Source organism: Prionailurus viverrinus, chromosome B1, assembly GCF_022837055.1.
Source record: "Prionailurus viverrinus isolate Anna chromosome B1, UM_Priviv_1.0, whole genome shotgun sequence".
Taxonomy (NCBI): domain Eukaryota; kingdom Metazoa; phylum Chordata; class Mammalia; order Carnivora; family Felidae; genus Prionailurus; species Prionailurus viverrinus.
The window spans coordinates 199,972,533-199,999,968 of record NC_062564.1 but is presented as its reverse complement, the minus strand read 5'-3'; the positions used below and the strand labels follow the sequence as shown (position 1 = coordinate 199,999,968).

The following is a 27,436-nucleotide window of genomic DNA, read 5'->3' as shown; positions in this document are numbered from 1 at the left end:
AGCGGACCTTCCAGTCTGCAACCATGCTGCTTCCCCACGAAAATCCGCGCCCGCCCGTGTCTCTCACGTGCTGTATCGTCCCCGGGTTACAGATGGTGGACGGTGGCGGAATCGGGGGTCCTCTGTGCAAGCGGCCTCACGTGCCACGCGGGGAACTGCACTTTCCCGGGTGTGAGCTCACTCGGGTAGCCTAGTGACGGGTCTACGGACACAACGCGCTCCGTCTCGCAGAGGCCAGCACGTCCGCCGGGAAGGGGAGGGGGAAGCTAGTTCAGGCCCCCGCCTAGCAGGTGGACCTGGCAAGTATCCAGGGGGTGGCGGCATCTGTCGGGCCTTGCAGGAGTGTCACAAGATTCTTACCTCAAACCGCACAAAAGAAAACCCAGAGGAGATCCTGGGGGGCTGAGCAGCTTGCCTGTGACGCAGGCAGCAAGCGGGAGCCAGGACTCGGGCCCTGTTCCGGTGGCTTTGGAAGCCCACGGTCCCGGGGCGCTGGACTGAACCCAGGACTCATCCCCGCAGGGGGAGCCCTTCTTGCCGTTTACTTTTATACGCACCGGGGTCTTTAAATGAATGAAAATGCTGGAGGAAACAGACGACATTATAGAGAAAGTCAAGTTTCATTTATTCCCATTAAATTATAGCACGGGTTTCATATACAAATAAAATTTTTGCGTAAAGTACAAAACGCTACAAATTTCAATCATGTAAAAATGCAAAAATATTTGTGTTTCTGTATGTTTTCCCTCGAACACGACTCGGGGTGCAGCAGCGGGCCCAGAGCGTGCCCGCCGTCCTGCCCGGCTGATGTCAGTGGGCCGGTGTCCCCAGCCGGTAGCTGCTGCCCCTGGAGCCTCCGGTCCCGCGTCTGTGTGCGCGGGGAGCCGGCAGGCCTTCCCAGATCCTGGGCTCCAGATGCTCCCGGTTATCAGCCACCGGCGGCACAGGGGCGGTCACACGATCCTCGGGCTGTTGGGAAGGGGCCGGGCCCCCTCCCGCGGCGCGGGGACCCGCCTGCCGAGCGGAGAAGATGCCGCGGGGACCGGGCGGGGCCGTCGCCGGCCGTCACTGGTCCAGCTCGTTTTCGTTCTGCAGCGTCTTCATGGCCAGCCCCCAGAGGGTCATGCTGGAGAAGAACTGGCCCTCGGGGTTCCTGTAGGGCGTGGAGGCCGCGCGGCCGCCCGGCCCGTCGCCGCAGGGGTTGTCCAGCGCGGCCGGGGACGAGCGGCCCAGGGACGGGCTGTCGGCCGGCAGCGGCTGGTCGCCGGCGGAGGCGGCCGCGCCCGGGTAAGCGAACGTCTGCTGCGGCGCCGGCTGCAGGGGGCGCTTGGCGAGCTTGCCGGGGTCCGGACCCAGCTTCTCCGGCCCGCCGGCTCCGTGAGGCTCGACCGCGGCCCGGAACTTGCAGTAGGGGCCGGCAGCGTGGCCGTCAAATTCCGTCACGGACTCTTCCACCGGGTGCGCGGGGAGCTTGAGCGACGCGGGCATCAAGGCGACGGGCACGTCCCGGGAGAACGCATCCGAGCCCTGGGACTTCTCGAGGTCGGAGGCGTCGAGGGCCTGCGCCAGCTCGTCCAGCGCGTCCCGGCGCGCCTCGGGCCTGCAGTGCGTCCTCTTGTGCCGCCGGAGGACGGCGGAGCGCGTGAAGCACTTGCTGCACACCTCGCACGCGTACGGCTTCTCGCCCGTGTGCGTGCGCACGTGCCTGCGGAGGTCGCCGGAGCCCCCGAAACACTTCCCTGCGAGAGGAAAAGGATGTGCTTTCAGAAGCGCGCCTTCCGGAAGCACCGCCCCCGCGCCCGCCCCCGCGCCCGCCCCCGCGCCCGCCCCCTTCTAAAACCCAGGCGGCTCTGCTTTCACTGCTTTCACCCGCACGGAGTCCAGCCCTCCCGACACCTGCTCGCCCCGGAAGACGCTCGCGTTCTTCTCCACTGCGTCCCTCCGCCCCGCGGCCTTTTGGCGGCGGGCACCTCGGCGTGAGCCTTCGAGGGACTCTGTGTCCCCGCACGGGAGCGCCTCGCCGGGTAAGCCGAGGTGCCAGCCCCTGCCGGCCCGTGCCGGGAAACCTCGCCCGTTTTGTTCAAGTTTTCGCAAATCTAACGTGGCCGATCGACAATTTAGAAACAGCTTTTTGCTTTCAACATAATTTTACATATGCTTCTCCTGGTTCTAGTTCCATCCTGTGTATATGACAGAGGTGGGGGGGGGGGTCGACTTCACGATGAGAGTAGGTAAGATCGGAAGACAGAAACCAACAGAGAGCCTTCCAGAAGACATCACATGTTGACAGAGGACTGAGAACTACACAGTTACGTAGATGCGTATTTAGAGCTTCGCCCTGACCCGTGTGAACGCGTGAACGTGGAACGCTCAGCTCCGAGCGCCCGCCCATCAGGCAGAGGAGGCGTCGACGTCCATGCGTTACAGGTGTACCCTTCCCCACGCAGGATACCGAAGCTCGCCACAGTGGCCACAGTGACCCTGTGTCCTCACGTCTACACCGTGCCCTCAGCGTCAGGCTCGGTCTCTCTCACTGAACAACACCGTTTGCTATGCTGTCACTATACCACACAGTTTATACAGACACGTGACATGTCTGGACTCCCGTCCTCGATCTCCTGCACGTGTGGGCGGGCTCCACCTGTTTGCTACCATACTTCGTGTTCAGTCACCATCTTTCTTTACACTGTTTAGGATAAATTCTCAGTAATGGAATTACTGGGCAGATAGGAATAATCTTTTCTAGGGTCCTGAAGACGTGAATTTTAGCCACAGTAGAGTTCCCCCAGGAGAGGACCGTGGCCAGTCTCTCTCTTTCATCCCAGAGGCAAGACAGGGGGCCAGACTTCACAGCCATCCTTGCCGTGAGGACACCACAGGGCAGCACCTGCCTCCTGCCTGGGGAATCCGGTGAGAGACAGCCGGCTGGCCGTGCTGGCGGCAGAGAGGACGGTCACCGCGCTCGGCCGTGGCCCGCAGTCCCAGGCAGTGCAGGACGCTGCGTTTCCAGGGACTCAACGAGGGTGCTCACAAGCGAGCTGCCTGGAGCCATCTTCAGTCCAGCCTGTGAGGACTGGCCAGAGGGGCGGTGAGACCTCAACAGAGACAGTCTCCTGGGAATAAACTGCTAAAACCCAGGGCTAGAGGAAAATGCAGTCTGCACCTTGGAAAGTGCAGAGAAATGCTGGGAAAGGAAGAGAGGGAAGGGAAGGAGAAGGCAGTCAGGGGAGGGAGAGGACAGAGGGAGGAAGGGTGGAGGAGGGAGAGGGAGGAGCTCTCTATTCACTGCAAAGCCCAGAATGTGAAGCCATCTTAAAACTGAACCTGTCTTCTGAACTCAAGGAAATGAAAACACACACCCACACAAAGTAGTACGCCGATGTTCACAGCGCACTTGCTGAGTGAAAGCAGTCATGAAAGGCCACGTGCTGAATGATTCCGTTTATACGAAATGTCCAGAACAGGCACATCCAGAGAGAGAAAGCAGATTAATGGTTGTCTAGGCTGGGGCGTGGGAACGAAGAATGACTGCTAGTGGGTGTGGAGTTCCTTTCTGGGGTGATGAAAATGTTCTAAAATAGACCATGGTGAGGGTTGGGTTGTGCAACTCTGTGAGTAATATACCAGAACCACTCACTGAACTGTTCGCTTTAAATGGGTAAAGTTTATGGTATGGGGCTTTTCCCTCAATAAAGCGGTTACAAAATTTTGAACCTGTCCTATAAGAACGAACATTCTTGTGCTCTCTTTATCTTCCCCTGGCCCCAGGCTGACCTTATCAGGGTCAGAAACCATGGCTAGTGAGGGGAGGGAAAGGGCTGGAAACACAAGGTGAGGCAGGCAGGGTCCTCCTCTGCTTCCTCCTCTACTGGGGTCTAAGCCAGCCCTAGCCGGGGAGGGAAGAGAGAATTTAATCTTAAATCAAGTTGACGGCTGTAATAATCGTTTGGAACTGACATTTTAAATTAGTGATTTGAGACTGCATTTGTGATTTAAAGTAACAATTGCTTTCCTTTTTTTTTTTTTTTTCTCTTTTATTAAGAGAGAGATGGAGAGAGAGAATCCCAAGCAGGCTCCACACTGTTAGCACAGAGCCTAACATGGGCGGGGCTCGATCTCACAAACCGTGAGATCATGACCTGCGCTGAAATCAAGAGTCAGGCGCTTAACCAACTGAGCCACCCAGGTACTACTACCAATTTTATTTTATTAAAAAAAAATTTTTTTTTTAATTTATTTCTGAGACAGAGAGAGACAGAGCCTGAGTGGGGGAGAGGCAGAGAGAGAGGGACACAGAATCCGAAGCAGAATCTGAGCTGTCAGCACAGAGCCTGACATGGGCTCGAACTCACGGACCGCGAGATCATGACCTGAGCCGAAGTCGGACGCCCAGCCGACTGAGCCACCCAGGCGCCCCAATTTTATTTTTAAGAGTAATGACAAGAGTCATGGAGTTGCCTAACTTTGTATCTAGGAGATGAGATCTGTGTACAATTTAAGTGGGAGACAAAAACAAGGTACTTTCTGGCTACAGCCCAGAAGTCCTGCCCTGTTCCAGATTCCAGCTCCAATTAGGAGGAGGCGCTCCGAGCAGAGCCCAATTCCAGCCTTCCCACAGCAGGACTCTGGACGTTCTCCCCGTCTGTTGCACACAGGAAGTCGTAAAAATCGTTACTCACTGATTCCTCCATGACTCAGTCGGCATGGTGAAGTGCTCATCACAGGCACGCACGTGTACGCACGCCCTCTCTCCTTCAGAGGCTCAAACCCTCCACGATCACAGGGACACAGGTAACTGAGAGTCCGCCCTCCCTCACCTGGGCGGCGAGGCCCCTCAGAAGCGAGGGCCGCCAGCCCACCCTCCCCTTTCTGGCCACTTCGCTGCCGCGTCCTTGCGGAGAGAAGCGCCCTTTGCTTCACCGTACGTGACCCAGAAGCCCTCCCTCTTGACCCCACCACGTGCTCGAGATGCTCCGAAAGGACAGTCCGCCGGCAGCCCCCAGGCCCTGCCGTCGAGGCGGCTGTGCTGACGCCCGCTGCTGCACACCTCGCCCTTCCACGCTTTTCTGTCTACGCCCCGCGGCCCCGGCCAGGAGCCCGCGGCAGCCGGACTCGGCCGTGCCCAGAGCACCTCGGGGCAGCTCCGCGAACGTCTGACACGCGAGCCCAGGGAGGGATGAGAGGAGACCCCGCGGGAGGGGGCGAGGGGACAGCACCGCGTCCGTGTCGCCCCCGAGGAAAGGGAGGTGAACCACGCAGCGACAGGGTGGGCACCTGGGGGGCCGTGTCCGCGGGCGTCACCCACTCACCGCAGGCGGGGCAGCCGTACGGCCGCTCACCCGTGTGCCGGACCCGGTGCTTCACCAGCTTCCTCCGCATGTTAAAGGACTTGCCGCAGTCGTCACAGGTGAACACTTTGTCGGCCGTGTGCGTCTTTCTGTGCTCCTTCAGGTTGCTGAAGTTACTGAAGCCTAGAGAGACCACAAGAGGCGTTCGGCTCAAGGACTGAGGCCGTTTTCGTCAGCGGTCTTCGAGAAAGGAAAGGAAAACGCTCAGCAGTACCTCGCCCACAGATGTCACACAAGTGTGGCTTCTCTCCCGAGTGAATAATAATGTGGCGCTGGACGTCACCAGAGGCTGCGAACCTGCCGTGACATTCGGAAACCCAATTAAGAATTTCTTTCCACATTGGTGCACATCTTTACAATTGCAAGTCACTGAGGGGGACGGATGGGCTGCTCCCCACATCCCTGCAGAACGAACCAGACGTGGCCTGATTTCATTTGAAATGTGCGTTTTTAAAAATCTTTACTTTTTTTCTCTTTTTTACAAGAAAGTAGAAAATGATGCAAGTGCTTTGTTTCTGAATGACTGTTTTTTTTTTCTACCTAGTTTCGTCACTCTTTCTTCTTCAGAGACGGTCACCGAGTTGGCTCAGGGAGGTCTCGGCCACAGAAACACGCTTCCTTCCCACCACGCCTAATTGTACAAGTGGTTCTGTTTGCAACAACACGTGTATGGACATGGTTTTAAATACACGCCTTGCTTTTAAAGGGAGTTCAGAAGGCTCCCATTTAACCCACGTTGTAAAACAAGGCCAAAGGGAAGTGACACCATCTGAAGAAGCGGGGGCTCACTCCGGAGGCGCCCGAAGCGAGGGGTGTGCCATACCCCCGGCACGAAACGTGCCCGCGGTGCTGAAGCGGCCACGGCAGAAAGGGAGACGTGCCAGGCCAGGCAGCCTTTCTTTCTCTGTTTCCTCCCATCTGCAGACAGCGGTTTTCCCGGACCTGAACAAGGGGCGCTTCTTCCTCCCGCGTCCCCCACAGCACGTGCCGCACCCCATACTGGAGGACTTTGACTTGAACTGTCCCCAAAGCCGTCTCTGCCCACCGCCCTTGACTATGAATTTATCGGAGGCAGAACCTGTACTGTTTTTTTTCCCTTCTCTTTTTTAACAAAGGCTTTACACCCACCGTGGAGCCCACGTGGGGCTTGGTCTCACTCTGAGACCAAGACCTGAGCTGAGATCAAGAGGCTGATGCCTAACCCACTAAACCAGCCAGGGGCCCCTATACTGTTTATGTTCCCATCACAGCACTTAGCACACAGCAGGTGCCAAATAAATGTTGGTTAAATAAATGAATGACTGAAGCGCTGTGGCTGGTGCCTGTTAAAAGTGTGCAGACTGCAGACAAGCGGCCCAGGGAGGGCAGGAAGGTCCCCACTGCGACTCTGTCACAAGTCACAGCCCTGCCCAGCTGGCCACTCGCACTGCTGAGCTCTCAAGGCCTGTTTCTGACTCAGCTCAGGGCCCTTCCAGCCCTTCCTGGCTGCGAGTCTCATTGCCCCCCCCCCCCCCCCATAACAGTCACCTCCACGTCCCCATGGATCTATGATCTATGTTAACAGACATTCTTGGAATGAATGGAAATTTTAGTATAATTTTGTTTCATGTAAAATCCCATTTCCTAAGACTCTGTGTCCTAGATTTTCTTTCTCTTAATGAACATTTCTCTTTCTTTTTGTTATGGAAAAGCCGGAGGGTCTGACTTTACCTGCGTTCCTTAGCTACGCGGTGAGCCCACAGGTGGCCCAGAGAACACCGAACTCAAAGACAGACACGAGTTATTCTTTACAAACAGAGGAACGAGCCCAGCACTGACCTCTTTCCGCAGATTTCGCAGATGTATGGTTTTTCACCAGAGTGCCGACGTAAGTGAGTCTGCAAGTTACCTGCCTGTAAGAGAGGGGAGGAGAAAACGCATGCCAGTAATGACCAGTTTTCTTGAAGGTTCTATAAATTCAAAAGGAAAACTAACAGACCGAGCCAGGTCCTGGTCCAACTTCCAGGTGAAGATTACATATGCACAGCTCAAAGCAGCCGCGTGCAGGGAGACCAGGGACAGCCCCGTCCTCACTCGGGGGCCTGGGCCTGCCCGGCAATCTGCAGACCGCACGGACATGCCTGATGGCACACTTCTGACCCCAGTGCTCCCCGTGAGCCCCTGGCTTGTCACCTCGCGGGTACGCGCTGTGCTGCTTCCCTGGCAAATGGCAAATAGGAAATCAATATTAACTTGCCTCAAGTACACTAAAATTGAAACAGCAATCGCCTTATACTAAAAAAGCTCCTGGCCAATGTTTCAAATTAGGATTTGAAAACAAAATCCTCCACTGCTGGAATTTAACTTAATAGACTCAATCTGTCATTTCTCCTCCTAATTTTTTACAGTGTTCCGTTATAAAGACACTGAAACGAATGAATGTGCCCGAGGGTAATAATGTGCCGGCATTATGCACAAAATAAGCCAAAAAGAGAGGATGAACAGTAATGGCCAACTAACAAATTTGGCTTTGTAAATCTGCAAACTAGATTTTAAATAAAATGCAGACAGTGCATGGTTATACGTTTGAAGGCGGTCTGAAGTCCACTTCTGAGTGGAAACTTACAGGTAGAAAAAGTGCGGCCTGGGGATTTCATGTTACAGAGCATGGAGATTGTGTGAGTCAGGCTCTGGGAGATCACACAGTCAGGTACTTCAGAATATGATAAATATGGCTTCGAAAAAACTCAGGTTTATTAGAGATAACTAAAGAGGAAGAATTTGGCAAAACATTGGTAAATACCTAGCTTTTAACAGAATGACTACTGACAACAGTAAGTGTCAACAGCCATATGCGTTTCATCTGCCTGCCCTTACACACATCACTAAGCTGCTCTTAGTAATTAGATCTGTTTTCTAGATGAAAAACTCAGATTCAGATAAATAAGTAACTGCCCCTGTTACACAGCTGGGCCAGAAAGTAACATGGGTTTGTGGGAGTCTGAACTCACAAGTTTCTGTGAATAAAGTGGCTTGTGTTGACTATTACGTACAAGAGTCACTTGGCTGTTGGGGAAACAGCTCCCGGGAGGTGAGATAATGTACCACTGACTGTTTTAAGTCAGTCAATTGCAAATTCCAGAAAAGCGCATCAGTTATATAACAATTGGAATAGCACCATGGGCTCATCTGTTAAATTAGGTCCTTCTTTTTAAGTTACTTTGTAAATGATGTATCACGACTGAAATGCATTCTCTGAGTCAGTGCTTAGCAGCACTGAGCCCTTGCTTTTTAACTGAAGCGTCACAATTACTCGTTTTCAAAGCAAGTATAATCAAATGATCTTCCACTTAACATAGTGTAATAAGCAGTAGCAAAACAACCCCTTGAATTTTTTTTTGGAGCTATTTAATAAATAGAAGTGGATCATGAAAATCTTCCCCCAGATAAAGGAGCACATATTGATCTGGCCGATGGTATAAAAGCAGATGACACACTGAAAGATTCCGGCAAAAAAGTCCGATAATGCATTCAACGATTTTTGCCAAATGGCACAGCAAACTGGGACCCAGAGTACTTGACCTTTACTGAAGCATCTTTATTTTTGGTAAACTGTGCTTCACTCTCGTGCTCATTACATGCTAAGTACCTGGTCCACATCTTGGATGGAACTCTCTAGCAAGCGCTGGTAACAGTGACTGCTACTGATGAATCGGAGGTTACCAGGCATGAAGCGGCTGGGTTAGCAGCCGCAGACAACTTGTCACCTAGTCACAACTCCCTTATAAAGCAGTAGCATCGCGGTCTGCGGAAAAGCAAACGGATGCTCTGGAGGGAAGTCATCAGCCTGGGCTCCGACAGCCGGGATCAAACATCCTGATTCAGGTCTGTGGACTCCCAAGCCTGCGGCACTCACTGTCTGTGCTCAAGAACGTTAGCAGCAAAGGAGGCTCTACTCCTTCTAAGCAGATATTTTAAATTAGGAGGGAGCTGTCAGAACTGTGAACAGAAAACTCTGCTGCAGAAAAGAACTAACACCTGATTTGAGTAATTTAAAAAATAAACCCTTTCTAATAGGCACGAGGACGTGAGCATTTAAACACGAGCAAACCAAACACATATTCTCTATCAGAACACTTTTCCAACGGCAGCTGATTATTCATGTAAAAAACAGCTGAGGAGTCATACCATCTTAGAGATAAAAGGGATCCCAGATCTTAAAAGTCACCTAGTTCAGGAGTTTTGGGACTTTAGGATTTCACCAAATAACAAAAATTAACAGGGAAAAAAAATCTGGAGATTAGCACAGAGATGTCTCCTAAACAACGGGAGTGTGGGACATACCACCTCAGGGCTCAAAATTCAACAACTTAGGAAAAGTTCATCAAAACACTCTTACTCTTGCATTTTCCCCTGGACGGGCCCAAACCCTGTCACCTGTGGCGTCAGGCTGTGTCTGTGCCCGGGGGGAGCACACTGATCTCCAGGCGGGCCCCCTCAGTTGCGCCCCACACACGGGACACCTCTTTCCAGAAGGCACCGACTGCACCAGTCACTCCAAGTTTCCATTCCTGCCTCTTTGGAGAGACGACACAACTCCAGTCCTCTCCTAAAAGACAGCTCAGTGCACAAGGTTTCCTCTTCCCATTTCTCACGTCACAGATGTTCCAGACCTGCCCCTACCTCACGTCTCCTCCGGGTGCACCTACGGGGCCGGGTTCTACCCCGCACGGACACCCTGCATTCGGACAGAGCCTCACTCATACTCTAACGCATGCGGGACCCCCAGTGCTGAGATCCGCGCACAGACCGTGTCCACAATTACATTAACAGGTGTCGTCTGTTGCCACAGTCTCGAATTACAGTAGCTTTGCAAAGCTCACGTATCGTACTGCTTACAGACTCAACGGCAAGGTTATGGGTAACTTTTTTCCCCCCCAAGACTGACTCTACTAAATATAAATTGAGGAAACAGCATAAAAGATTAATTCTCATTGGTGAATCTGTTTTCTCACTTTCGAGACTTCCAGAAGGGAAAATATTTACAAACTCCCTTCTACCAAAGCAAACATTCCAGCAACAGCATGGGAGCACTCCAATACACCGTAACCGCAAACATCTGCTCCAGCTCATTCTTACTCAACACATCTCCAAAGGCAAGGAAATTAAAAGCAAAAATGAACTATTGGGCCCTTCTGAAGATAAAAAGCTTCTGCACTGCAAAGGAAACAATCAACAAAACTAAAAGGCAACCGATGGAATGGGAAAATATATTTGCAAATGACATATCAGACAAAGGGCTAGTATCCAAAATCTGTAAAGAGCTCACCAAACTCCACACCCGAAAAACAAATAATCCAGTGAAGAAATGGGCAGAAAACATGACTAGACACTTCTCTAAAGAAGACATCCGGATGGCCAACAGGCACATGAAAAGATGCTCAATGTCGCTCCTCATCAGGGAAATGCAAATCAAAACCACACTCAGATATCACCTCACACCAGTCAGAGTGGCTAAAACGTACAAATCAGGAGACTATAGATGCTTGAGAGGATGTGGAGAAACGGGAACCCTCTTGCACTGTTGGTGGGAATGCAAATTGGTGCAGCCGCTCTGGAAAACAGTGTGGAGGTTCCTCAGAAAATTAAAAATAGATCTACCCTATGACCCAGCAATAGCACTGCTAGGAATTTACCCAAGGGATCCAGGAGTGCTGATGCACAGGGGCACTTGTACCCCAATGTTTATAGCAGCACTCTCAACAATAGCCAAATTATGGAAAGAGCCTAAATGTCCATCAACTGATGAATGGATAAAGAAATTGTGGTTTATATACACAATGGAATACTATGTGGCAATGAGAAAAAATGAAATATGGCCCTTTGTAGCAACGTGGATGGAACTGGAGAGTGTGATGCTAAGTGAAATAAGCCATACAGAGAAAGACAGATACCATATGGTTTCACTCTTATGTGGATCCTGAGAAACTTAACAGAAACCCATGGGGGAGGGGAAGGAAAAAAAAAAACGGTTAGGGAGGGAGCCAAAACATAAGAGATTCTTAAAAATTGAGAACTGAGGGTTGAGGGGGGGTGGAAAGGAGAGGAGGGTGGGTGACGGGCATTGAGGAGGGCACCTATTGGGATGAGCACTGGGTGTTGTATGGAAACCAATCTGACAATAAATTATATTTAATATAAAAAATAATCCAAAAAAGAAATTAAAGAAATAAAAAATAAAAATGACTGCCTGCCGTAAGGCGGAGATGGTCAGCGGGCACTACTTACAAAGTATCCCTGTATCCACAACGCGACAGCTTCCTCAATGCCAGAGACCCCCAGGCTTATCAAATGTCTGCTGGTCTTTGGGGCTCACCTGAGCGATCTCGTAACATACTTCCCGTCTTCATCACCCGCCCCGAACACCACTTCCTCCAGGCAGAAACGAGCACTCGCTTCTCTTTGTCCATGCCGTTCCCTATGCATATTTCCCCAGCACACCCCACGCTTGCCACAAACACTTATTACTGAGTGGTTTTTAAACAGAAGTCCTTGTTCACAAAAAATTTCATAATTTCGCTACGAGGTAAAACAGCAACACGCATCTGAAAACTGCAGGTATACGTAATCCTATGTTCACAAAACCGACAAAACCACAGACCCCAGCAGAGGAGGATTTCGGGAGCGGCAGTCATCAGGGCCACCTTGATGGGACTCCGGAGGGCAAGTGGAGGACGAGGTCAGAGCAGCGGTCCTCAACCTCAGCCACACTTCCAAATCGCTGTACTAACACATCCCTACACCCGGGCCGCACCCCAAAGCGACCAAATCAGAATCTCTGGAGGCCAGACCTGCCATCGATGCCAGGAGAGGAGGCTGAAGGCTGACTACGAACGCTTCAATGTCCGGTTCTCTCTGATTAGCAAAGAGGGGTCAGGGAAGGATTCCATGCAAGGAGAGGACAGACCCTAAGCCGTCATCACATTTTAAACGTCCGAAGGGCTTTCGTGTCCACTGTTTCATTTACTCCTCCTGACACTTGGCATGAGGTAGTACGATCCTGATTTAAGAATTAGGACAATGTGGGCCAGGGAGTGATGGCTGCTAATTGTTAACAGTCATGAGTCCAAGTCTTAGGTTCTCCCCCACCCCAAAGCTGTGAGGTTAAGATGGTGGGGGGGGGGGGGGGGTGTGCCCTGGGAAGACTGGTCTGCAAGAACGGAGAGGGCGGCCCTGGGACGGGAGATAATGATGCCCCCTGAGCACGAACTACGTGCCAGGCAGAAAGGAGTTCTTACTTCTACCAGCTCGTTTACTCCCCACATGCTCCCCAGGGTCAGTCGTCTCCTTTCCCTGGTTTCACAGACAAGGAAGCTGACGTTGCAAAGGGTGGGGTGGCTTGCCCGAGGTCACTGAGTAGCAGGCCAGGGGCGGGATCCGAATCCACGCTGCCCATCGTCGTGGCCACAGCTCGGAACCCCCAGGCGAGGCCATCCTGAAGCTGCCAGGGCCTTGAATAACTGGCAGCTGGAGGAGAGAAGACTCCCCTCGCTTCTCAAAAACCTATTGGACACAGTGTGGGTGCCAGAGTTCTCCTGGACGGCAAGTGTGGACTAAAGACGCCAAGGCAGGGGTCCGGACTCGGTGAATCCCTGCAGGCAGGTGGCAGTGGGAGGGAAAAGCCCCTGAGGGCACAGGTTTGGGGGTTGGGGGGGAGAACGAAGGGGACCCCGGAGAGCTGGCTCCGTGGGGGACGTGCCAGGAGACGGCGCTGCCACGGAGGTTCCGTGCCCTGGGGAGCGCTGCGGCCAGCTCTATGGCCCGGAGGGCTCTTGGGTCAGGGCCCAGCCCAGAGTCCTGGCCCCAGTGACACAGCGTCTGCACGAGCTGCGACCGGATCTGCGGCACCCGCCAGTGGAACGACGGCGTGCGGTGGCTGTTTCCTCGGCAGGCCCGTGTGCCCGGGGCCGAGCAGCCGGCCTCACCCACCCTCTAAAATGCCAGCGCCCGGCACGTGGCAGAGAAGCAGGGCTCTCCCTCCATTTCAGAAGTGGGTTGCCACCAGTCTACGTTCAGAATTTCCTCTAACACATTAACTCTCTAGGGGGTGTTTACGTCCAGCGCCCAGATCAGCACGCGTAGGAGGGACCAAAACACTGGCTGGATGGGGAGACTTTATACGTGTCCCAATGATCATGAAACAGGGGTCAGCTGAAAGGCGGCCCAAGCAGGAACGAGAAATGCTTGCTCTGTTCCCCGCATCCTAACAACTGATGTGCCAGCCGGAGGAAGGGGACATTTGTCCTGGACACAGCCCGGCACCTGCGGCCTCCAGGTGGGTGGGTGCTCACTGTGGTTTACCGGAAAGCTCGTTCACGAAAGAGAAGAAACATACCAGGATCGGACCCATCCTTAAGTGGGGGGGAAGTTCACACCCTTACAAAAAATGCTGTTTTTCCCCTGATGATCTAAAAATTTGTTTTCCTTAGAAATTATTTTCTTCCGATTTAGTGTGAAGTCAACGTTACAGACACCACCAGAGGCTTCTCTCGGAAGTCCAAATGTAGGTCTTATTTGTAATAATAATAATAAAAAGCACTGGGTTTCGGGTTTCCAGTTATTAAAGTAAATAAGAGTATTCCCACCTGAGAGAAATGTTTCCCACAAATGTTACATTCAAAAGGTTTCTCACCTGAAACAAAACAAAATAACAACTTGTAAAATCATTAGTCACATCGGCACCACAACTTTGTTCAAAATGTTTACACCATCTCCGCTGCCCTCTCAGAAGACAGCGTCGCCTTCTTTCCCAAATTACGAGCGTGGGCAGAGTCCCCACGTCCTCCTGATTGTCCCGCACCCCCCTGGACGGCGCAGAGGCCATCTGCCGGACAGCAGCGGCCCGCTCCCCTGCCCTTCGGCCTGAGTCCTTCACCACCAGTTTCCGACACGGCCAGGGAGCCTCGCTCGCACCGCACGGGGCGGCCACACAGGGGTGGACTTCAAGCGTGCCGGGGAAGACCCATCTCCGCCGCCTTTCGGTGGCTGACGCGCGCTTACAGGGGAAAACAAGATTCAGCAGGGGGACGCGCTTCCCTGGCCACCGCCGGCCTCTGCGTCCTGGAACAGAACAGACGGGCGACCTCTGTCCAGAGTGGACGCCACCCCAGGGGAACCACCGCAGCTCTGACCCGGCGTAGAGAACAGGAAAAGCGTACTTCAAGGTACCCCCTGTGGCCTGTAAAACCTACTATGCGTTGAAGACCAAGAATCCCCCTCAAATCAAGTGGTTTCGTTAAGATTCTTTTTTTAAACATGAACGTTTCCCTTCTTCCTGTGTTGCTGAGGTTTGGCACCCTGCTAGCTCTCTGAGCTCCTGCCAGGGTATTTTTTGAGTTGAACGGCTTCCTAAAACTGTTCAATGGCTTCCTCAAGGACAAGCCGGAAGTTCCGACCCTGAGTAATTATAATCACACGAATCCTGTATTTGGTGACTACATTCACGTCTGAAATTATGGGGAAGACGATAATGTCAAGTGAAAGACCCCATTCTGAGTTACAACAGTCTGAAACGAGAGGTCACCAGTCGCCGAGACTCACGAGTGACCGGGGCCAATCACCCTATGCCAGGGGGCCTCCCTTTCTGCTCTCAGGACCCCTTCGCCCTCTGAATAACTGACGGCCCTAAAGAGCTTTGGTTTACATAGGCTACATCGGTGGGTAGAGCCCACGTCAGAAATGGAAACGGAGACCTTCAGAACACGCCATCAGACCTCTCGGCGGCCACCAGAGCGGCCGCAGCCTTTAGCTGACTCCACTGTGCGCCTGGAGCAGGAAAGGAGAGGGCAAGTAACATCGCAGACTCTGATGGAAAGAGTTCAGGCCCCACAGACCCCCTGGAAGGGCTCCCCAGACCGTAATCAGAGAACTGCCTGCCGCCTTCCCAATTTCTGTCCCCGTCAACACCTGTGCCATGGCTGTGTGATACTGGCATCCGAAGATGTTCCTTCAGAACAAACAATGTAATTTGTTTCCTTTAAAGCTAGAGAGAGATGTTCTCAAATAAAAATCATAACGATCGTTAGGCTCCAGGAAATTTAAGCAAGCAGAATGACCTAAATAAAACAAGTTTTTTTCAGGCAACGCTGAGCCAACGATACTGCCTTCACATAAAATAATTCTGAACCACTACCACCAACGAAAGCACTTTACATGCAAACACATGAAAACGAAGGGCTGCCATATAGAAGTCTCTCGATAATGCAACGAGGTAGCAAACACCTAAGCCCGTGGGCAACCCAAAGTGGTAACAGAATGGCACGTGGACATGATCACAATGGCACAAGCACCTTAAAAGCAGTTATGCTGGAAGCACCCGTTAGCATAGTACTTCTCATGCTTATAGGGGAGCTGTCATTAATTCACGTGCAGTAGAGTCACCCAGTTTAACTACAGGAAGGAAAGTAACACGTAAGTGTCGTATAACATGTAAGTGTCGTATAACGTCGTATCCGTGACACTTAGCATTTGGAAAAAATAAACTTTCTGGAGAAAGGACGAGGTATGAATTAGGGTACTAAGCCTCTGAAAATTCAACGTTCAAAATGGAAGAATTACCATTTGAAAACCAATTATCAAACGGTTAAAGCTGATCCTTATTAAAAAGTGTACCTCTTCCTTCCAAACCGCAATTTGAAAAAATCTGATATTAACATGGCTTCCCAGAGACCTTTTGCTATTACCCTCAGTTATTTTGGTCTGGATGAACCTAAAGCAACATCATGCTTTAAAAAAATATAAAGTTCATCTAATTCTAAAGAGCAAATACAGCTTATCCGTTTTAGAACATATCTCAGATTTTCAGCGCGTCAAAACAATTCGCTACGCTTCTTCAAAGCTGGAAGGTTTATCACACAAAGCCACGATTAAAAACGAAAAGTGTGCCTTCTTTTGCAACTGGTTCTACGAGAGCGTCTACAGAACTCCGAGATCGTTCTTTAAGAGTAATCACCAACAACGTCAGAGAAAGAGCAGCTAACGCTCCTGGATTTTCTGGGGGATTATCAATGGCGTCATCGAGCAACAGCAAAACTTCTTACAAAAGCAGAGCAGGCAGTGGTGTCTGAGCGTCTGGGTCAGGTCCTTTCCTTTGCCTGCGGGCACTGAATCAGTGTACCTGTGTGAGACCGTTTGTGAAGCTCCAGGTTGCTTGGGTGTTTAAAAGGTTTCCCACACAGTTCGCACGCGTACTGTCTCTGTGGCTGGAGCATCTGGGACTGGTCCTCCAGCGCCGCGGGGTCCTCAGGCCGCTCCGTGTCGTTCACGCAGTTCGAGTGCTCAGAGGCGATGAGCTCCCCGCCTCCTTGTCCCTCAGCACTGGGGCCGCTGGCTTCCTCCCGCGCATCTGCACCGGCAGGGCCTGCCCGCTCGGTCACACCGTCCTCCCGCCTGGCTTCAGTCGCCGGCTCCGCGGGTGTCCGTGACCTGAGGAAGTTGAGCCTCTTCAGGTGGATGGCCTTTTTGAGCCTCATCTGCTTGGCCGGGGGCTGGCGCGTGCTGTCGGACCCCGGGTCCGGGTCCAGGTCCGGCTCACTCAGGGGCGGGGCCGAGCAGTGAGGAGGCAGGAGCCCCGCAGGCTCCGGCCCACATCCGGGCCGGCTGGCCGCGCCAGGCTGGCGCTCCCCGGCACCGAGGCCCGTGGGGGTGCTGGACGGGAAGGGCGGCTCGCCCACCCTCCCGTGACCGGGACAGGCAGCCTGTTTATAGTACTGCTTACTGTAGAAGTTTCGGAGTTTGTAGCAGTAGCTCTGCCTGAGAGGCAGCTCTGGGCCGCTGGCCTCTAGCGGACCGGGCGCCGGTTTGGGCGCTTCGCCCGCAGGGTGATGAAGATTAACTGACGGGGGAGCGTGAGAATGGGGTTCATCCAACACCTTACTCTGCTGAACCTCCGCGGGACACTCCTGCAGCAAAGGAGGAGGGTAGTTTTCGCTGACGACACAGTTAGCGTCAGCAGCCAGAGCGCTCTGCAGGGAGAATGTACTGTTACAGGACACGCCAGGGGGCTGTTCCACAGCGGCCGATTTCAAAAACGTGTGACACAGATTCAGAACGTTTTGAACCTGCAAGCACTGGGCTATGTCCAGCACGACTCGTATGTTGTCCTGGTTAAGATCTAGATGGGACGTGTACATGAAGTCCAGGATCTGCCCGATGCCGCTGACGTTTTTAACATCCAGGTGAAAAACATCACTTTTTTGGCCTGAAGAATTCTGAAAGAGGCTCCTGATAAAAGAAAGGATAGCTGTTTATAGTATGATTACTTTTTTCTTATGAGTAATACTCATGTTAATATTCAAGAATACTATCCTGTAAATGCTGAGATTTATGTTTTGTTATTAATTTCACTTTACAGAGAGTGTGAGAGGGGGAGAGGGGCAGAGAGAGAGAGAGAGAGAGAGAGAGAGAGAGAGAGAGAGACAGAATCTTAAGCAGGCTCCACGCTGAGCATGAGGCTCAATCCCATGACGCTGGGATCATACTGGAGCTGAAATCAAGAGTGGGATGCTCAACCAACTCAGCCACCCAGGTGCCCCTACATGCCAAGATTTTTAAATGAAGTGCATTTTAATCCTTTAAAAAGTGTTGGCAAGCTGTCCAATAAATCAATTCAGATGAATTAAATTAGCGTGCTGGATATTCAACCTTCCAAACAGATCTCAAAGTAAAATTCTGAAATATACTCATTGTTCTTTTCAAAGTATAATTATCCATATGTATGATCGACTGCATACAGGTAGAGTATTTCATATCTAGTCTGGCAAATTATATTTCAGACGATAAAACACATAACAAAAACATTTCCACATCTAAGTGCCTTAAAAATGTCTAAAAATAAAAATAACTATAAAAAACCAACACTCGACACTCATTCTTTTAATTTTAGTTTGTTTAATTGTGGCAAAATATACGTAATATTTACCATCTGGTCCATTCCTAAGTGGTTAAAAATGTTAAGCATAGTTCCAACGGGAAATCCAGTGGCATGAAGTACATTCACACTGCTGTGCCCCCATCACCACTGTCCATTTCCAGAACGTTTCATCTTCCCAAACCGAAACTCTATACCCACGAAACAATTAACTTCTATTCCCCGCCCCCCCCCCCCCCGCCCCCAGCCCCTGGCATCACCACTCTACTTTCTGTCTCTGTGAATCTGACAACTCTAGGGACTTGATATACACTCATTTTGTAATCAGATCTGTTAGAGGTTTCTCTGCAACCCAACGGCCCACAAGCCAGCCGTGAGAACAAGAAGAGCCCTCGGAGTGAATGAGGGAAAAGGGCACAACGCCCACGCGCTTTATTCTGCACACGCGTCGAGTTCCAGGTGAACGAGTTTGTGCTGCATCTAAACCGCCAAGCTGGGTCAGGTACGTGGTCTGGCAAGTTTGTGGACCTTTTCCCTAATCCAATCACCTGCTTCCCCAAAATAGCCGTCAGCTGTGTTCCTGCCTGAGGGAAGCACAAATTAAAAAGGGGCAGGGAAAGCAGAGTCTGGGACCAAGTTGCACAGGGACAAAAAGGGCTGATTACCTCAGTGAGCTGATCCGTCCATTGCAACGTGGACTTAGACCACGGATGATGGCGGAGGTTTAATTTGATGGAAAGATTAAGTCAGGTTCCATATACGACTTACAAGAGCAATGAAACGGTACGCATTTTAAGGGGAAAAAAGGTACCAAAAAAAAGCTTCAGTGCTTACAGAGAGATAAACCTCAGCCACTCAGAAAATGTACGTAGAACACTTAACTCCAACAATGTCTAATGACCTGAAAATGAGTACAGGAAGAAATAAATTCAGCTCAAACCTGTTTTCTTAGACTATTCCAGTGAAAAACAAAAATGAAAATATTTTAATAAAAAATCAGTATGTAGGGTGTTTTCCCCCCTTCAGTTTCTTATCACGAGAAAGTTCTCACCAAGAATTCTATTCTTCAATCTTTTTACCACAAAAGGGTAAGAAGTACATAGAGAAACCTGACCTTGATTAGAGCTATCAAAGACAAAGTGGCAACACACTTTCAATCAGCCCAGACAGTTTTTGGTCGAAAGGCTCTTTTCCTCAGGCTGCTCTAAATACAAAAAGCAAAACTCGCACCCAGTGCTACAAAAGGTAAGAACAGGTGAAACCCAAGGAGAGAATAAAATTTAGTCAACACACATCCACGCTACAAGAGCTTTTTCTCCATACGGTTAGAAGAACAAAGTCTACAACACGTACCTGAAATACTGACTGAACGCTGCCAGAACATTCTTATGTGCTTTAAAGCAGACCCCTTTCACCACCAACATGCAGTCACAAAGCAGGCCTTGGATACGCTGCTCGTGCAGTTGCTGAAGGAGGTGGCAGCTGTGGGTGGCAACCGGGTCCATGCTCAAACACCCGGGAGACCTGCGAGGAAGAGCAGGAAGTAGACCGTGACCCAGGGGTGACTGGGAGCGACGTGGCCCCAGAACCCGCGGACTGACCTGCGGTTCAGTCACGGCTCCTTCAAACAAACCAACAACAAGCATAAAAAACCCTGGGTCTTAAGCATCGAGACCGGTGCAGTTTCACAGAATTACCTGCAGTGATGCAAATGTTCCGCATCCACACCGTTCGATACAGCAGCCTTAAGCACTTGAAATGTGGCTGCTGTGACTGAGGAACTAAACCTTTAATTTATTTAAAGAGCCACGGGATTTGACAGTGCAAATGTAGACTACGACCACGATAATGCTACATGCGTTTCTCTGGTTTCTACTTTGGAATAATTCAACAACAACAAAGCGTGTGTATGTAAACACTTAGAAGGGTAGAGAAAAGCCAAGTGGATAAGACCAATCTGTATTTATTGAGCACCTATACGTAGGGCGCTGAATTAGAAGGTGAGGAAAATTAGGAACTTACCTGCAGAGATAAGGTGTAAGTCAAAACAAATTAACTTACATCACGAGACACTAATAACAAAGATATCACAAAGCAGCACGTGTACTCGTCTGCTCCTTCCTGCCTCTCTGATGGGGTGCTACCTTAGCAAACACCCGTCTTGCACGTACCCGACGTGCACAGACTAGAAAGCGTTAGGCGCCCGCTGAGCTTGAGAGCGCTGAAGCCAAGGGAGTGGCAGGACGTGATGTGCCTGTGTGTGTCAGTGCTTGTATGTGCGTACGAGAGAGAGAGAGAGAGAGAGAGAGAGAGAGAGAGGGAGAGAGAGAGAGGGAGAGAGAGAGGGAGACAGGGAGAGAGAGAGGGAGACAGGGAGAGAGAGAGGGAGACAGGGAGAGGGAGAGGGAGACAGGGAGAGAGAGAGGGAGACAGGGAGAGGGAGGGAGGGAGGGAGAGAGAGAGAAGGGGAGAGGGTCAGACCATGTAGAATCTTACAGGCCTTTTCAAGAACGCTGACTTTAAGACTGAACGAGATGGGAAACCCTCTTTCAGACACGGAAGGTCTCACATGTCTTCAACCTCTCTATGTGCCAGGTTCTAGGGCTACAGCAACAAACCAGCAAACATACCAAGTCCCCGCCCTCACGAAGCCTAAATTCTACTAAACACACACACACACACGCACACACACACAAGTACACGACACACAACCACACACAAAGTACACGACACACAACCACACAAATACAGTACTCAGACACCTGAATACACAGGAGAGGAAGGCACGGGTTCATGCCAGGAGCACAATCCAGGGAGACACGCCGAAGGGAAGAGAAGTCGTGGGGACAAATGAAGCCAGCCTGGGGCAGGCGTGTGCCGCAATGGCCGTGTGGAACAGTGTGGTCTCTTCGTTCGCTTTCATCCTCAGTGCAGAAGCATGATGGAAAAAGTCACCAAACCACGAAGCCAAAACGAAGCTTTTGAACACAGCCCCTTCTCCCATCGTGATCACCATCGCCTTATCCCCTCCCATGCCCCCTAGGTGCCCACCAAAACATGCTACCTGCGGCTCCCCAGACAAGCTGTGTTGGGGAGAGTGCGGAGCCCCAGCCACTGCTCATGACCTACGTGACTTTGGGCAATGACTATCTCCACGTCCACGTTCCTCACCCTACCTCACGGGTTACGGAGACAATTGTGAGAACCCACGTGAACATCGAGAACAGCAACAGACATACTAAGTATTCAACAAATGTTCTCTCTAAAGAGCACCCGGAGAGCCTGTGAAAAGCCCCGGTTCCTGGACACCGTCTGGGTTTTGTCCAGTCTTGTTCCAGCTGTTCCTGGGGCAGGCAGATTACAGGACCCTGCCTTGCTCTCTGCCCCCAAAGCCCTCGGTTCTGATACTTCCTGTCCTGGGAATACTTTATCCACACTGGACTCTTCCAAATATCACGGCTCTGCTGAGCTGTCACCGTCTCCTAGAAGCCTTTCCTGCCGTTCGGAAACGTGTTCCTTCCTCCCCAGTGTTTCCTCAAGTCTGGGGTCCCCCCTCTGCAATCGTACGGCACCCCACACCTGCCTCCCTAGATGACCTATCCTTATGTTCGATCAGTTGCGTCTCCAGCTCTGCTGTGAGCTCTGAGGGGACCACCTTATTCACCTTTGCCTGGCACAGAGCAGACACTCGCCCATTAAGATCCACGCTGGCTAACCTCTGCTGCTAACGGACAACAGTTAGTGATGTCTCTTTACATCTTTTTGACACCCCCCCTCCAGCCCCGCAGCTACTCTTCTAGGCTCTTTCCCTTCTCTTCGTTTCCACCAGGTCTGTCTCCCTCGTCCATAAAAGTGACTGTGACCTGACTTCACCAAGAAGGTTGAGTCCACAGATAACTTGATGTAACCTGAGTGCCTTTAAATTATTTTCGTAATTCCAATTTTCTCGCTCGTCCCTCAGGCGACCCCTCCAGCTTCACAGGATGAAGTGTGCCTTCCTTGCAAAGCCAGCTTTCCTCTCCCCTCGCCCCCACCACGGCCTCCCCCAGCACTTGGCTTCATTCTCGGCTTTTTCACTGCTTTGCTCTGTCCCCACCTGGCCCACCAGTTCCTGCGAACACACCAAGATTGCCTCGCGTCGAAAAAAAGCAGAAGAAGACAGGACAACAAAACCGTCCCTCTAGGCACATCTACTCATCACAGCGCGTTTTCTGACACCCCTCAAAGCAGCCACTCCACACCCGGCTCTGCTTTCGGAGGACTCTCTTCTCACCTTGCGTCTTGCTACACCCGTGCCCGCAGGGGCCGCTCCCCAGCCACAGCCTGTGGAGTGCGGTCTGCGCGCCTCCTTCTGGACACGCCTGCCTCCCCCGGGGCCCTCCTCCGACCAAGCCCCTGATCTGCTCCCTCTCTATCCTGTACGTCCTCCTCGGCGAGCCCCTTGCCAAGCGGTAACGTCCCTTACGATTCAGCCCCTGGGCCCCCCCTTCTCTCTCCCATGAAAATCACATCTACTCCTGGCCTCCATCTGCTCGAAGCAGACAACCCCAAAATGGGACACTTTAGCTTTGACCAGTAGCTCCAAATGTCCAACTTTCTGCTAACCATCTCCACTGTATGACCCCTCGACTTCGAATCTCTAAAACTCACCCTCAGCTCTACGCCTCATTTGGATCCCCCTATTTCTTCACGGAAAGCTTAGTTTCTGACACGTAAAGCTTGGGGTACTGGCATGATCTTCTGGTTTGAGCTCAGGGTGGGATTCAAAGAAAACTAGCATTAGAGGTGATGTCACCTCTAAAGAGCAACCCTAAAGCACGGGGAGAGGGGTTTATCACTCAGACCAAGAATACAGAAAGGGGAGCGTTATGTCGGGTGGTGGGGCAGTGCCCCGTGTTAAATCCTCGAGGGTACCGAACAGCCAAATGATAGAGTCCTCAGTTACCTACCCCTGCCCCATCAGTTGCTTGAAAAGAAAAGGGTTACTGGCTTATTGTTATTACCTATCGTTCGCTATTTTCAGGCCAGGAACTGTGTTAAGCACATTCTATCCATTAACTCCCATAATCCGACAAGAACCCTATTATCGGCCTTTTAGAAGAGACGAAATTAAGAAATGGGGAGTTTAAATATCCTGTGTTCCAAAGCCAGGATTTAAAGCCTGGTTCCTAACCCTGGAGCCCATGCTCTGGTGCTATGCTACATCCCACGAGAAAAAGGACATTAAAAATACAACACAAAACCTTCCTCTGTAGGCTTTAACGCTAAAATGCAGCAAATGTTCTCGATCTTTAGACATTTTCCAGCTATATAGAAGTGATGTACAGTTAGAAACTGTTACACAATTTACACGGACTATGAAAATCGTTACTCTGTACTACTCAGTACAGTTCTCTAATGGCTTCATGACAGCAATTCTGTACCTCCCCCACAAGATTAGAGAGAGCTCTGGAAAAAGAATTTACATCTCATATTCCTCATGAGTCTTAGGGGTGACAAGCATAAATAACGACGGATCATGTGCCTAAGACAGTGATAATACAGACCCGTGCTTACAAAATGCTTCTAACATGCCATGCACTGTTCTAAGTCCTTTACGCGTGTTTTTTCAGTCCCTATGCTCATCTCATACCCAGTTCATCTCCTTTAATTCTCACGATAATCATAAGTACCCCTCTTAGTTTATAGATGAGGATGATGAGGCACGTGGACCATTAAAGAGGGCTACAACTCTGACATTCCTTCAAGGGGAGGTGGGATCTAGGTCTCTCCCTGCCTTGAATCTGAGCAGCCTGTGTCTTAACCAACAACAGGCAAAAGTGAGGGTGTAAAGCCCTGCTCATTTCTGGGTCTGACAGCTGCCACTGTCTGTCTTCTGGAACAGTGACTCTGGAGGCCTGGGTTGGCTGTAAGGCGCCCAACTGGAGAACATGTGGAACCGGAGAAGGACTCAGCTGAGCCCAGCCTTCCAGCCACCAGACAGCAAAGCCACACCTGACTCTCCAGACCAGCCCCAGCCTCCAGGCGAGTATCACATGGAACTGAAGAATTGCCCAGTGGAGCTCTGCTTGAATTCCTGGCCCACAAAACCGTGAGAGAAAATAAGTTTTTAAGTCCCCTAAGTTTTGGGGTAGTTTGTTGCAACGCAAGAGACAACCTGACCGGGTACAGAGAAGACGACACAGCTAGTGAGTAACTGATAATAAGGGGCGGAGTTCGGATTTAAACCCAGGGAATGACCCCAAAGCCCACGTGCTTAACCCCTACTCTGAGTTCCACTCGGCAGGTGAAAGGCCTTCCTTGGATCCAGTCAGTTGAGGGCCTAGGTGAGCACGGCATATGCGAGGATGGGCAAGTGCAACACACAGTGTCGTGCTGGGACTCAAGGGGCACAGACCGATCTCCGTGTTTGCAGCTGCTCGCTCTGTGACCAGGAACAAAGACCAGAGGACACAGACCACATCTGCCTTATTCATCAGCGTATCTCTGGTACCTAGAAGGGCGCCCTGAACACAGGGGTGCTCAATACATAGCGTCTCCACAGCTGGAGACTCTGAGCCTCAGTTTTCCGTATGTAAAAATGGAGAGGTCCCCCACTGGTTAAAGAATTCCTAAGGTATTTCTGTTTTAAATGCTACAAATCTGTACCGAAATGTGATGGTGGGAAGATGGACGAACTGGACTCAAAGGGAAATTTGGGAAAACTTGGGAAAATATGGGAAAAGAGAACACACACACACGAAACAGCTTACATGTGAAGAGGTGCTTGTAAAGGGAGTAAGAGCCAGAACAGAATTCTACCCTGCAGAGAGGGATCCTAGAGCAGGGGCCCTTCTGTTCCCTGGGACACTTTTCCAACTGGTCAGATACCCAGAATTTGAGAAGTTTCTTTCCTGGGGCCACCAATGGATACTTCTCCAAAGGTCCACAGTTCACACACCTCAGCACCCACCTTGCCTTTGAGTGGTCCGACCTTTGTCTTTGGTCATCACGGTTTTCAAATGGCTCATTCCTAATGCCCCCCCCCCCCCCCAATCCCATGACAGAAGCAATGGCTTCAAGCAAGCAAGCCTGGTTGTCTTAGCTCTCTAGTGACTGACTCTAAGACACTATATAGGCCGACGCAGTTAAACTGACACTGTGTGCCTGACATGTGCAAGGCGTTGTGAGGATGAAATGCCTGGGCAAGATCTGTCCCCTGCCCTCCACGGGCTGTGTCTCAGTTTTCACCTCATTCATTTAACTTTATGGAGTGTCACTGTATGCTCCCCACTGAGGGTATGATGGTGAACAACTCACATATGCGGCCACCAGAGCCTTCACGGACGAGGACCTCAAATCCCTCCATTCTGACCTCAGTCTGTACTTTCCAACAGACTAAGTTCTTCTTTCCAGCTCGTTTCTTAACTCGGGCAAAGCATCCCCTGCTGGGAACTGAAACTGCCCCCTCAAGCCACAAGGCCTGCCCTGAGCCGGGAAGACGCCGTGTGACTGACCCTAAGACGATGATCGACCTGACCTTCACTGCCCACCTGCACGCATCTGCCAACCTCTGTTCTGCATTTTCCTTATATAAACCTGGAAGCCCTTCCGGAACTTTGGAGACCGTCTTTGAGCCCTAGTCCACTGTCCTGCCCGTGGTGGCCTCCCTGAAATATACTCCTTTCTTGCGTCACCGCCACTCATTTCTCTGCCTTTGGATTTCATCAGTGGTCTGTCTGGGGGGGTCCCCAGTCAGGTGCCCTTGGACCCCGGTGCCCCAGATAGAGAATAAACAGGAACTACATGGTCCAGGAGACGCTGAAAGAGGGAAGTGCAGATTAATTTGAAGGAGGAGGGTCAGGGAGAACTTCCTCGAGGAAAAGACATGTGTGCTGAAACCAGAAAACTCGATTTACCAAGAAAGACGAAAGAGGGCTCCCCCTGGGCTTCCAGGGGGGACCAAGTGAAAACACAAATGCAGAAGAGCACAAACACCAATGAGACACATGTGTGCCCTGCACACAAAAACACCTCAACCGCCCTGCTTTGAGACCTCAAGGCCATTCTGTCACTTCTGCTGGAAAATGTTTTCTTCCTTGTCCTTCCGGTGAATGCCTTCTGTTAAGGGCTGAATGGTGTTCCCCCCCAAAACCCAAACGTTGAAACCCTAAGCCCTAGTACCTCATAATATTTGCGGCTTTGAGATCGGGTCTTTAAAGAGGTAATTACGTGAAGCCATTCGAGTGGGCCCTAATGCCATCGGACTGCTGTCCCCATTAGGGGAGAAAACTTGGACACCAGGAGAGACCTCAGGGATGCTCCCGCACAGAAGAAAGGCCACGTGAAAACACGGCAAAAACGTGGGTGTCTGCGGGCCAGGTGGTGCAGCCTCAGAAGAAACCATCCCGATACCTTGGTCTTGGACTTCCAGCCTGTGGTGCTGGCTACGAGGGCTTAGCAAACGGATGCACTCTCCATTCCAGCCCAACCGCGCTCACCTCCGGAGAGAAACCCTCCTTATCACTCCTCCCCCCTCCCCGCCGGGTGACTGGAGCGCACATGACCGTGTCCACACCCCATACACCCCGTAGCCACTCGGTTAAGCGGCAAGCACTTAATGACCGCCCCCGTCTGCCAGCCCCCGCTGAGGGCCAAGAGGAACGGCTGAACCATTAAGCAAGCGGCGGGCACCGTGCTGAGCGCGGCGCGTTCACCGACTCCCGGGCCGGACCGGGGACGGAGTCTCCGCGCCCGTTTCACACGCGCGCAGCCCGCGTGGAAACGAGGCCGCGCTTGGCTAGGAGCTCCGCGGCGCTCAGCCCTGCCCGCGACTACAGGGCGACACACGGGGACAAGGAGCGCGCCACGGGGCCGAAGCGGCGGCACGGGGGGCGCAGGCCCCGCGCCTCTGGGATCGAGCGAACTCCCGCGCGACCCTCGCTCAGCCCGGGAGCGGAGGCGGCGGCGGCTGCTCCGGGCCGGGGCCGCTCCCACCGCACCGCGCTGGGGCCCCACGCCCTCGAGAGGCCGGCCTCCCGGCCCGGCGGCCACCTACCCGAGTCCTGCCCCGCCTGCCCCTCTTCACCGGCCGCCGCCACCGCCGCCCTCAGCGCCGCTCGCCGGGCCCCGCGGGCCGCGGAACCATCCCGACAACGCCCCCTTGGCCGGCCGGATCCGCCTCCGGCTTCCGGGGACGTCA

General features: G+C 51.9%; 1 protein-coding gene across 3 annotated transcripts; it reads right to left on the bottom strand.

Annotated features, from left to right (window-relative positions):
• Positions 1–601: 601 nt before the first annotated feature.
• ZBTB49 (zinc finger and BTB domain containing 49) lies at positions 602–27,419 on the bottom strand. 3 transcript variants are annotated; one of them, XM_047857651.1, is made up of 8 exons: positions 27,293–27,419; positions 19,609–19,779; positions 16,504–17,609; positions 13,973–14,019; positions 7,167–7,240; positions 5,563–5,645; positions 5,310–5,471; positions 602–1,739 (listed from the first exon to the last, which is right to left on the bottom strand). In XM_047857651.1, exons 2-8 carry the CDS (start codon positions 19,758–19,760, stop codon positions 1,066–1,068), a joined length of 2,298 nt encoding a protein of 765 aa, XP_047713607.1. In that variant the 5' UTR covers positions 19,761–19,779; positions 27,293–27,419; the 3' UTR covers positions 602–1,065. The 3 variants fall into 3 exon arrangements, with proteins under 3 accessions (XP_047713607.1, XP_047713608.1, XP_047713609.1); XM_047857652.1 differs by lacking the exon at positions 27,293–27,419 and adding an exon at positions 20,278–20,411; XM_047857653.1 differs by lacking the exon at positions 19,609–19,779 and having other exon boundaries at positions 27,293–27,415.
• Positions 27,420–27,436: the final 17 nt, after the last annotated feature.

Coding starts and splice junctions, on each gene's coding strand:
- ZBTB49 (XM_047857651.1), bottom strand. CDS start 19,760: ATGGACCCGGTTGCCACCCACAGCTGCCACCTCCTTCAGCAACTGCAC. Junction 14,020..16,503: donor TCACAAACGGTCTCACACAG/GTACACTGATTC, acceptor GTTTTGTTTCAG/GTGAGAAACCTTTTGAATGT. Junction 5,646..7,166: donor TGCGAAATCTGCGGAAAGAG/GTCAGTGCTGGG, acceptor ATGTCACGGCAG/GTTCGCAGCCTCTGGTGACG.